This window comes from Leptonychotes weddellii, chromosome 13, assembly GCF_054177405.1.
Source record: "Leptonychotes weddellii isolate Sample4059 chromosome 13, ASM5417740v2, whole genome shotgun sequence".
Taxonomy (NCBI): Eukaryota; Metazoa; Chordata; class Mammalia; order Carnivora; family Phocidae; genus Leptonychotes; species Leptonychotes weddellii.
The window spans coordinates 66,785,976-66,797,938 of record NC_138381.1 but is presented as its reverse complement, the minus strand read 5'-3'; the positions used below and the strand labels follow the sequence as shown (position 1 = coordinate 66,797,938).

The 11,963-nt window shown below is 44.5% G+C and overlaps 1 protein-coding gene across 1 annotated transcript in view; it reads right to left on the bottom strand.

The window, feature by feature from the left end:
• Positions 1–717: 717 nt before the first annotated feature.
• LOC102743503 (2'-5'-oligoadenylate synthase-like protein 2) overlaps positions 718–11,963 on the bottom strand; it is a 15,911-nt gene continuing 4,665 nt past the window's right edge. Inside the window, exons 2-6 of the mRNA XM_081802044.1 lie at positions 8,641–8,929; positions 7,237–7,412; positions 4,286–4,527; positions 3,655–3,796; positions 718–1,712 (exon numbers count right to left, since the gene is read on the bottom strand). Of these exons, the coding sequence (XP_081658170.1) occupies positions 1,239–1,712; positions 3,655–3,796; positions 4,286–4,527; positions 7,237–7,412; positions 8,641–8,929 (1,323 nt within the window). The 3' untranslated portion in view covers positions 718–1,238. The remainder of the gene's footprint in view (positions 1,713–3,654; positions 3,797–4,285; positions 4,528–7,236; positions 7,413–8,640; positions 8,930–11,963) is intronic.

Here is an 11,963-nt window from a genome sequence, read left to right as displayed (position 1 = left end):
AGGGGCCCAAGTGCTTTCACGGAAGTTTGAATTGGGTGTTGGGCCAGGAAATGACGCGGTTGGCTGGATGGGGCTTCTAGCCATGGTTCTCAAACTTGAGCATGCACCAGAATTACTTGGATGGCTTGTTAAGACACAGATTGCTGAGCCCCACCACCAGAGAACCTGACTCAGGTAAATCTGGGATAGTTGTTGAGAATTTTCATTTCTAAGACATTCCCAGGTGATGTGCTGATTCTGCTGGTCTGGGGTCCATACTTGGAGAATAATGACTTAGAGCTTTGAGTGTTGACAGATGGAAACACGAGGGAAAGGGATAGTTGAGTAGGTCACAGTGTCACGATCCGGCATTCAGTGCTCAGGAGCTGCAAGAGTTTGGGCACATCTGGTGTGTTTTGAGAGTGATGAGGAGAGATTGAGAAGTAAGCAAGGGCTCAATTGTCAAAGACCTTGAAGGCCAAGCAAAAGAACTTGAACTTTATTCTACAGGTAATAGGAGCCATTGGAGGACGTCATGCAGGGAAGGGTACATTCATATTTATGCTTCCGAAAATCACAGCGGTCTGGGTGGAAAGGGGTGGGTGGGGGAACAGAGCCATAGAAGTCTACATCATGTGCAGCCTGACCATGGGCACTCCTGGGGACCTGTGGCTTTGAAATGGGAGAGCTAGGTTCTTGTTTCACGGAGTTGAAGAATGAATCTCGTGGACAAAGGAGGGTGAGTAAAGTGATAGAGTTTTATTAAGCAAGCGTACAGAAAAAGCTCTCAGGAGTGAGAGGGGTCCTGATGGGGTTGCCACTGAGGGCTTGTAGGCTGGTTTGTTTTTTTTTTAAAGATGATATTTATTTTTATTTTTTTTAATTTTTAATTTTTTATTGTTATGTTAATCACCATGCATTACATCATTAGTTTTTGATGTAGTGTTCCATGATTCATTGTGGGCTGGTTTTTTATTGAGAACTGACCGGGAAACTTATGACCTTGAGTTTCTTGTGCAGTCTTGGTTTGAGCATGGACTATTGATAACACCCTTAATGACTCACTTCTTTGAGGTTTGGTCATTTTCTATGATACTGGAGCCGCCAAAGAAAAATACTGCTGACCATCCCAGGCCAGATGGTCTGTTCCCTTATCTCTTGTTCACTCTGTCTTAGTGCTTCTGCCTGCCAGGAATAGTCTCAGAGCCTAGCCAGGGACCCCCTATCTCTCCCTGCCTATACCTTAACCCTTTCCTTACTCAGTTTCTCTTCACGAGTATGACGGTGTCACAGTCTTTGATCTGCAGGTCTGAGAGGCTGCGGTGATTCCACAGTATCCGATTCTGGAACTTTAGTACCTGATCCTCCACGTAAGGTCCTCCACCTTCCTCAATCTTCTCTTTCAAGTCACGGATGGAGTCCTCAGGGTGGACGGCATAAGGCTTGCTCTGACCACTAGAGTCCTTCACGAAGACCTGGATCTCAGGAGGGAAGGTCTCCAGCACCCAGACGCTCACCTTAGAGAAGATCCCATAATATGCTAATGTGTGCCGGTTGCTGAGCAGATGCCGCTCCCCTCCCGGCTCCTGGAAGGATAGACGCTGTTGCCCGCTGAAGCCCCATGTCCTCTTGATCTTGGCTTTCATCTGCCAGATGCGACGGTAGGGGTTCACTGAGAATATCCAGGCCTCCTCTCCTGCCTTTTTCACCGTCACCTGGACATCCCTTGCTGGCTGGAAGGATAAGGATGTCTCACGGTCATGGCTGTTGTCTCCAAAGCCTCCCCTTTCTGCCTAGTGACGATATAATCTATTACCTACCAAGATACTTAAGGTAGGAAAAGGTGTTATCGATAATTATCTCAGCCAACAGGCATAAACTGGAACTGTCCCAGGCAGAGCAGAACATTTGGTCATCTTAGGCTTACCGTGGGGTCACCTGACTCACCTGACTTGCCTTCTGACTCACCCTGATCAGAGTAACAACCGGCAACAGTTCTTGAAATAACCACTCCTCCTATGTGAAACTATTTTAATGAGTCCCGATCTGTCACATGGGGATAACGTTAGCACATATTCCATAGGTACATCATAGGGCTATTCTAGGTTAAATCATTCAACAGATGGAGTCACAGGGACATATGGTCAAGGATATTCATGTAATAGCCAAAGTCTGGAAGCAGCCTAAAAATCTTTCAGTGGGGCAGGGATCCTAAAAGAGAAGGTGCTTTCCTCCATTGGATCATGATATAGCTGTTAATCCAGAGTGACTCAATATCTAGGGCAGTCCACATGTGTGTCCCTTGTCCTGGCATAATGAGCATCACCCCATTTCATGCTCAAAAATATCCTGGTTTGGACTTTATGTTATATGGTCACGCCCTTTTAGGTCTATAGGTGTGGATATGGAATTGTCTTTCTGATAATTTAATTGAGTAACACAAATAGCCTAATCATTTAAGTAAATAAAAGTAAAAAGGCAAAAGAGTCAGACAGGAATGTGCTAGTGTGTGGGTGGCATATCTATCCACGGAAGGAGATGCAGGATATTGATAAGTGGATGTTGGGGAGAAGGTGGTACCATGAGCCTGGGGATCAGGATTGGAGGGCAACCTACTTTAGTTGTCTGTTCTTTGCAACAGTTTGATTTTTTATTCTTTGCTGAACACGTGTGTTACTTTTTCACAAAACAATAATATTAAAAAAGGTGATGGGGAGGGTTCTTAGCAAGAGTTGGAAGACTGTTCAGTGAATCTTGCCTCGTGGGAGCCTCCCGATCCGCTGGACATGCCAGTCAAAGGGCCAGGGCTGGGTGGCGGGTCCTTCCCACGCGTGAGTCATCCACCTTGCTGAAGCTGCTGCAGATCAGCCTTTGAGGCAAGCCTCAGGATTTCCCTGCAGGCTATGAAATGTGGGACTGGCAACAAGATTTCTCGGGGAGTAGCAGGTTAGGGAAATGAGATCCCTCTTAGTTGAGCTGATAGCAACATCCTGGTCTTTGAACCCTGGATTCCTACATAGTGTTCAGACCCAGGACTCCCGTGGTCGTGTCGGGGAAAGCCGTGCACAGTGGGGTCGCACAAGTGACGTTGCTGTCTGCAGTGGAATCCAGTGCTCCTTACTGATCATTTCTGGAGCATCTATTAAATCTCTCTCTCTCTCACTTTTTAAATAAAGCTTATTTTAAAATTTTTTTTAGTAATCTCTCCACCCAACACAGGGCTCGAACCCACAACCCCGAGAGCAAGAGTCGCATGCTCTTTGACTGAGCCAGCTAGGTACCTCTTAAATCTCTTTTTTGGACAGCAAGAAGTTGAGCTTTCAACAACCCATAATAGGGAAAATGTTACCCCACAGGGTGTATGTATGTGATAAATTCTTTGATTACATCTCTCTAATGGTTACAGAGCAGGGCAGAAACTGACTGCCCATTTCACGGATGAAAGAACTGAGGCCCAGATTCTCAGAGCAGAAGGGGAAGACTTGAATACCTGGTTGGCTGGGACATCTCCATGGAGGGGGATGTTAACCTGTCCTGGGGTCTTAGAGGTGCTGTGGCCAGAAGTTGAGGGGATTCACCGGTGTGTGTGTGTGTGTGTGTGTGTGTGTGTGTGTGTGTGTGTGTGTGTGAAGTAAGGTCAGCAGTGAGTTGACTGAGGGGTGGGGGTGATCGTACCTGTACATGCCAGCCCTGGCTGGGGTCTTCAGTCCAGCAGCAGGCCTGCCTCAGGCAGCGAACAGCTTCTCTGGCCACCAGGTCCCATCTCTTTTTACTTCCCAGGTTGTTGGTAGGATCAGCTGGGTCCAGGATAACTGGCCTGGGAGAGAGAAAGGGAGTGGATCTCCATCACACTTAGGACTCTGGTCTCTGTCATTCAAGTCTGTGGGACTGTGCATGCCTCTGTGTAGGGAGGCCTTCCTGCAACCAAACCTCTTGGTTCATGATTAGAGGTGTAACCCAAGTTGGCCCAATCAGAGTGAATCTCGGGGATTCTGCTTAGAAGGCTAGGGCAAAGGTGCTCTCCCTGTTGTAGTGGAAGGGATGAGTGCGGATGAGAAGATTGGAACTGATGTATTCATGTTAGCCTGAATTCAAAGGCAAAACCCAGGGAAGGGCAGGGCTGAGCGATTTCACAGAATGGGACCCTGATGAATTAGCGAACATTTGGATCACACCATACCTGAAGCTTCATTTATCCTTGGACTTCTCAGTTACAAAAGCCAGTAAATTCCCCTTGTTTAAAAAACTGTATGAGTTGGGTTTTCTGTTCCTTGCTGCTGAAAATAATGCCACCCAACACACTCACCTGCATTCCTTCAACTGTTGTTTGAGATAGATTCTGACAGTCTCATTTTGGAAATCATAGTACTTGGTCCAATATATGCAGATGTTTTCATAATCTATGAGGAGTTCCATCACAGCTCTAAACCCTTCACCCAGGTTGAAGCTGTCGCTTTTGTCTGTACCTATTTCCCAGGCATAGATGGTCAGTAGCTCCAGAGCATATTTTGGGGGCAATGCTGAGTTTTGATATTTAGGTTTCAAGTACTGTGGGGTTGGGGGGAAAGGGGGGGAGAGAATAAATATGAGATGCTATCCTGGAAATTGAGAATTTCCAGGTTTCTCTGTTTCCAGATCCCAGTAATACTTTGTCAATTTAGGGAACGCCTGGCTGGCTCAACTGATAGAACATGGGACTCTTGACTTCAGGGTTGTGAGCTCAAGCCCCCTGTTAGGTGTAGCACTTGCTTAAAAATAAATAAATAAAAATAATAAAGAAAAGAACTACTTTGTCAACTCCATTTTACATCTGGATTATGCAGCATGTCCATGAAATTTGAAATGGGTCTAGCAGCTTGGTTTCTAGATGGATTACATCCTGCAGCCATCAAAATTTCAAATTGAAGCCTCTCATGGACCTTCTGGGCCTCATCAATCTATGTTTTTGAGTTGGAATGGGGGAGGCAATGCAATATAGTGAATATAGGATCTAATTAAAGAAAATAAAAACACACAGACACACTGAAAATATAACACAAAATCAGAACGAATGGAAAGATGGAGAAAGAGTAGTGTGTGAAATTTTCACTTCTTTAAAAATTAATTTAGAAATTTATTGCAATTACAGTTTGAATCCCACCAGTTTTTTAGTGGGAGAAAAATGATCTTAAGATTCAAATACAGTAATAAATGCTTAGGAAATCCAAGAAAATTTTGAGAAAGAAAAATAGAGAGGTTGGTATTTGTTTTCTCGGATATGTCTTATAAAGCAGTTGTCACAAAAACAGTATGTTTTTGGTGTCAGAATAAACAATAGCCAAGTGTAACAGAATGGCTAGCCCAGAACTAGTTCCCAGTAGATACAAAAACTTAACAAAGACTGACAAGGGTGATGCAAGGTGGGAAAAAAATGCATAATCCAACAAATGATGCTGGCACAATTTGTCCACCATCTAGAAGAAAATAAGCGTGATCCTACTGTTGCACCAAATACCAAAATAGTTTACAAATGGAGTGAAAGGATATATGAAACATAGTAGAAAAAAATTAAAAGACCACCTACACACTGTGAGCAAGATAGAAAACCCACAACCTAGAAAAGTCAGACCTATTTGTGTGTGTGTGTTTTTAAGTAATCTCTACACCCAATGTGGGGTTTGAACACATGACCCCAAGATCAAGTCTCACACTCCTTCAACTGAGCCAGCCATCTGCCCCTCTTTGTGTATTTTATTTTATTTAAAGATTTATTTATTCATTTTAGACAGACACAGAGAGAGAGAGCGAGTGAGCATGGGGAGGGGCAGAGGAAGAGGGAGAGAGAGAATCCTCCAGCAGACTTCCCGCTGAGCACGGAGCCTGACTGGGGGCTGGATCCCAGGACCCAAGACCCATGACCTGAGCTGAAGTCAGGAGGCTGCCCCTCAACTGACTAAGTTACCACCCCTTTGTGTATTTTAAACATTAGAAATAATTATATTGTCAGAGATATTATAATTAAGGTCCATAGAGGAGTGATCTATTGGTGAAAACATTTGCAACACATGAGAAATAATAGTAAATATCTACATAATTTACAAAAAGGCCTTAAAACTGATAAGGAAGACAAAAGACCTAATGGAAAAAGATGCAAAATACGTTAACAGGTTAACTCCCCAAAGTTCAACTCCAGAGGTCTCATTTTGGAAATCATAGTACTTGCATAGTACTTTACATTTTTGCAAAGGGTGGACTACAGGGTGGGCAAAGGGTGGGCATGAGCAGTGTGAACAAAAAAAGAGGAATGAAGGCATAGTCTCCAAAAATGTTTTTGGTGTCATTTCAGGCGTTTCATGTGAATTTTACCTTCTTTTTTATACTTTTTTTTTATTATTTGAATTTTTCACGAGCCCAATGTAATATTCAAATAACCAGAAAAAGTGATTATTATGAAAATTATTATTATGATGAAATAAATTATTATTCTAAAAACTAGCCTTGTTGATTAAGAGCACACAACTGGGCACCTTTGTGTTCAAATCTCAGCCCAACTTTAGCCCTTGAGCCTCAGTTTTCTCATCCCCGAAATGGGGCTAATATATAATACCTACATTACAGAGCTGTTGGAAACGGGGAGAAAAAATATGCAGAGCACTCAGTATAGATCACGGAAGACAATTAATGCTCAATAAACAGTAGCTTTCTTCTCATTGCTGTTATATGAAATGCCTGAGGTCTGAAGTCTGTGGAAAATCACACTGGTGGGTCGCCTGAGGTGGCTCAGTCCCTTACGCATCTGACTCGATCTTGGCTCAGGTCTTGATCTCAGGGTTGTGAGATGGAGCCCTGCCTTGGACTCCTCACTCGGCTGGGAGTCTGCTTGAGATTCTCCCCGCCACCCACCCACCGCCCCAAGTAGGCACTTTCTCTCTATATATATATAAAAAAGGAGGGGCACCTGGGTGGCTCAGTTGGTTAAGCGTCTGCCTCCGGCTCAGGTCATGATCCCGGGGTCCTGGGACCCAGCCCCGCATCGGGCTCCCTGCTCTCTGCCCCTCACACCGCTCAGGCTCTCTCTGTCCCTCTCTCTCTCTCAAATAAACAAATAAAATCTTAAAACAAAATGTTAGCAGGCGCCCGCCCTCTCTCTTGTCCCTGCACCTCCCAGCCCGGCACCTCCCAGCCCCGCTCCCCCCAGCCCCGCTCCCCCCAGCCCCGCTCCGCCCAGCCCCGCTCCCCCCAGCCCCGCTCCCCCCAGCCTGGCTCCCAGCCCCGCACCTGCAGATACCAGTGCTTCACCAGCCGCAGGAGGTCCTTTAGCTTAACAGGTCGACTTTTCACGAAGTGCCTCTGCAACTCTGTGAAGCTTGGCGAGAACTCTCCAGGCGTGGCACCACTGGTTATTAAGTCTTCATAGATTTCCGGTGAGGGTTTAGAGTCCGGGCAAAAATGTCCTGGGAGAGAAAAGGACCTGGTTCGAGAAAATCCACCCTCTGAGGAGAGGAAGTTGGGAAAAAACTGGTAGGTGTAGAGGGCTCGTAAATTATCTCAGGCAGTCCTCACTACTGCATTCTTTTTCCCATTTTATATCAAAACAGGTGGAAGTTTATGGGGTTTGGTAGCCTCCTCAAAAGTCACAGAGATTTTAAATAACTGGCATTGGCCAAAGACGTACCATGTGTCAGGCACTGGGCTAAGCTCATGGAATCCTTAGAACAGCTCCATGAAGTAGGTAAAATTACGTGGAACCATAAGGAGTGCCATTTTTGTGGATCAAACATGGTCAAATATTGTCAATTTCCTATGGTTCAACCTGGTATTATCCCATTTAACAGGTTGGTACATTGAGTCTTAGAGGTGTTAGATACCTTACCCAAGAACACAGTAAGTTTTTTTTTGTTTTTTTTTTTAAGATTTTATTTATTTGACAGAGAGAGAGACACACAGCGAGAGAGAGAACACAAGCAGGGGGAGTGGGAGAGGGAGAAGCAGGCTTCCCGCTGAGCAGGGAGCCGGATGTGGGGCTAGATCCCAGAACCCTGGGATCATGACCTGAGGGGAAGGCAGACGCCTAACACCTGAGCCACCCAGGTGCCCCCACGGTAAGTCTTAAAGCTAAAATTAAAGGACATTAAGAGCCCCTTTTTTTTTTAAGATTTTATTATTTATTTATTTGAGAGAGAGAGAATGAGAGACAGAGAGCATGAGAGGGGGGAGGGTCAGAGGGAGAAGCAGACTCCCTGCCGAGCAAGGAGCCCGATGCGGGACTCGATCCCGGGACTCCAGGATCATGACCTGAGCCGAAGGCAGTCGCTTAACCGACTGAGCCACCCAGGCGCCCCAAGAGCCCTGTTTTTAAAATGACTCCAATCTAATGCTAACCCCAAAGATCTTGAAGTGCTTGCTTGCTCTGGTGTTTCCCAGAGGGTCAGAGAAGAGTCTCCTCCTTGGGCTGGGTGGGAATCCAGAAGTCCCCTATCTCCCCAACATGGGACATGGCAGCACATGAGTTTATGGAAGGACTTAACTTCAAGATACAGCTCTAGTTGCAGCCCCCCAGAGAAAAAAAGCAAACTCTACTCTTTCTCCCCTGGTTTCCACTTTCCTAAACCTCCCCCAAGGCCAGGTTGGTGAAGGGCCCCTGACTAGCTTCTCTGGTCCCAAACCCATCATTGTCTTTACTCAGAGCATCATAGGCCGGGAGCACATCCACTCCAATGGCTTCACTGTTCCTCCTGGGCTGGACCTGGAAGGACAGGGAGCGGGGGACCCTGCTCGTCTCTCTCCGCGGGACCATGGTGATGCTGTAGGCCAGGTTCCTGCTGTACTGAGTCAGTCTTTCCTCGATGAAGCTGATGATCAATCCGCGGTGCTCTGCCTGGTCTTGGAAGCTGGGGAAACAGCTCAAGAACAAGACCATGTCCACATCGGAGCTGTAGTTCAACGTCGTTCCCTTCCCAGAGGAGCCACCCTGTGGAGGAAATTAATGTTGAAGCTTCACCTCCCTTGGAGCCTGAAGCTTTGAGGTTGGGGTGAAGCCAGAGGCACCCATATTAGGCTGTTTACGTAGATGCCAAAAGGAGCCCTTGGTCTCCTCCATACGTGGTGGACTTTGCTGACCTCATCTTTTCATTGATTTAGACAAAATAAGTACATGATTAACTATTCAAAGGATATAAATGAAATGTAAAACTCCACTGCACCTGAGGCCTTAAGCTCCTTCTGCAGAGGCACCATAGTTACCAGCTTGTTATATATCATTCCAGAGACGTTTGATGCCTAAACCCATGGTGTCCAATATGGTAGCCAAGAGCTACATGTGGCTATTTACATTTGAATGAGATGAAATTTATAAATTCAGTTTCTCAGCCATACTAGCTTCAGTTCAAGTGCTCAACAGCCACCCACAGAGAGTGATGGGCAGCGCATGTGCAGAACATTTCCATCACTAGGAAACTTCTATTGGACAGCTCTGGCCTAGACAGACATACTTTTACATATATATTTTGTATATACATCTTGTGTGTGTATGCACAAATATATTTTTTGGACATTGTGTGTGTGTTCATGTGTGTATATGCAAGGATGCTGGAAACCGTGCATCAGTAGCATGCGTGTTCATAGAATGAGGCCCAGCCGTAGCCTTGAAAGGTGCATCATAAATCTTTCCTCCTGGATAAGAAACAAGCAGGAAAAGGAATTTAGATGTCATGGATAAGCATCCAAATTCATGGACAAGGTGATGATGGAGTTTCCCCCATTAGAGGGGGACTGAGGATGATGGAAAGTCCTGCCTGCCCTTAGTTCATTTGCAAATGATCTTCCTTTTGCCTGGTCCTTTCCCCCACTTAGTGCTGATGCCCTTGCAGAGAATCAACTAGAAAGCTACATGTTCCTAATATTTGGTCAAAAGAAATCTCAAGAAGAACAGCAGAAATTATTCCCTCTTTATCCAAAGTGTAGAAAGGCAGACACTGTCCTGGGGAATGCTAGTTTTAAAGACTCCCACATTTCAGTGGTTGTTGCTAATGCCTGCAAAGCACCTTCAACCTCTAAATCCCCGCAGTTCTGAGGGGCTGTCTCTGCTCCTTGTCTGGATAAGTAACACTGAAATGAACATGTCCTCTGAGGAAGGATACCTGGGGGTCTCCTTTAGTAGGCAGGGAAGGGGGCTGGCCCTTCTCCCCTCTCCCATATACAATAAGTTGTTTTTTATTTTGAAATAATTATAGATTTACAGGAAGATAGTTTAGAGAGGTCTGCTGGGCTCTTCATCCAGTTTCCTCCCAGGGGTCACATCTTATGCAAATATAGCCAGGAAATCAACACTGATACAATGTATGGAGTTCTAAGACATTTTATCATATGTGTAGATTCCTATAGTCACCACTGAAATCAAGATATAGAACTATTCCATTCTATTTTCTCCTTCAACTCCTTTAGAGTCGCACCCACCTCCCTCCCCAGACCATCCCCAAACCCTAGAAACCACTAATCTGTTTTCCATTTCCATAATCCTGTCATTTCGAGATTGAAACAAATGAAATCATACTGTATGTGACTTATAATTTTTATTTAAATTCAATTAACATATAATGTATTATTGGTTTCAGAGGTAGAGGTTAGTGATTTATCAGTCTTATATAATACCCAGTGCTCATTACATCATGTGCCCTCCTTAATGTCCATCACCCAGTTACCCTATCCCCCTACCCCTCCCCTCCAGCAACCCTCAGTTTGTTTCCTGAGATTAAGAGTCTCTTATGGTTTGTCTCCCTCTCTGATTTCATCTTGTTTCATTTTTTCCTCTCTTCCCCTATGATCCCGTTTTGTTTCTTAAATTTCACATATCAGCGAGATCACATGATAATTATCTTTCTCTGATTGACTTATTTTGCTTAGCATAACACCCTCTAGTTCCATCCACGTTGTTGCAAATGGCAAGATTTCTTTCTTTCTTTCTTTTTTTTTTTTGCTGGCTGAGTAGTATGCCATTGTATATATATACCACATCTTCTTTATCCTTTCATCTGTTGATGGACATCTAGGCTCTTTCCATAGTTTGGCTATTGTGGACATTGCTGCTATAACCATTGGGGTGCAGGTGCCCCTTCGGATCCCTACATTTGTATCTTTGGGGTAAATACCCAGTAGTGCAGTACTGCAGTAGGGTAGCTCTATTTTCAACCTTTTGAGGAACCTCCATACTGTTTTCCAGAGTGGATGCACCAGCTTGCATTCCCACCAACAGTGTAGGAGGGTTCCCCTTTCTCTGAATCCTTGCCAACATCTGTCGTTTCCTGAGTGGTTAATTTTAGCCATTCTGACTGGTGTGAGGTAGTATCTAGCCTTGTATCTCCCTGATGCTGAGTGATGGTGAGCATTTTTTTCATGTGCTGTTGGCCATTTGTATGTCTTCTTTGGAGAAACGTCTATTCATGACTTCTGGCCATTTCTTGATTGGATTATTGTTCTTTGGGTGTTGAGTTTGATAGGTTCTTTATAGATCTTGGATACTAGCCCTTTATCTGTTCAGGTTTTCTATTTCTTCCTGTTTCAGTTTTGGTAGTTTATACGTCTCTAGGAATGCATCCATTTCTTCCAGATTTCCTAATTTGTTGGCATATAGTTACTCATAGTATGTTCTTATAATTGTTTGTATTTCTTCAGTGTTGGTTGTGATCTCTTTTGTTCATGATTTTATTTATTTGGGTCCTTTCTCTTTTCTTTTTGATAAGTCTGTCCAGGGGTTTATCAATCTTATTAATCCTTTCAAAGAATCAGCTCCTAGTTTCGTTGATCTGTTCTACTGTTCTTTTGGTTCCTATTTCATTGATTTCTGCTCTGGTCTTTATTATTTCTCTTCTCCTGCTAGGTTTAGGCTTTATTTGCTGTTCTTTCTCCAGCTCCTTTAGGTGTAAGGTTAGGTTGTGTATTTGGGAACTTTCTTGTTTCTTGAGAAAGGCTTGTATTGCTATATACTTTCCTTAGGACCACCTTTGCTG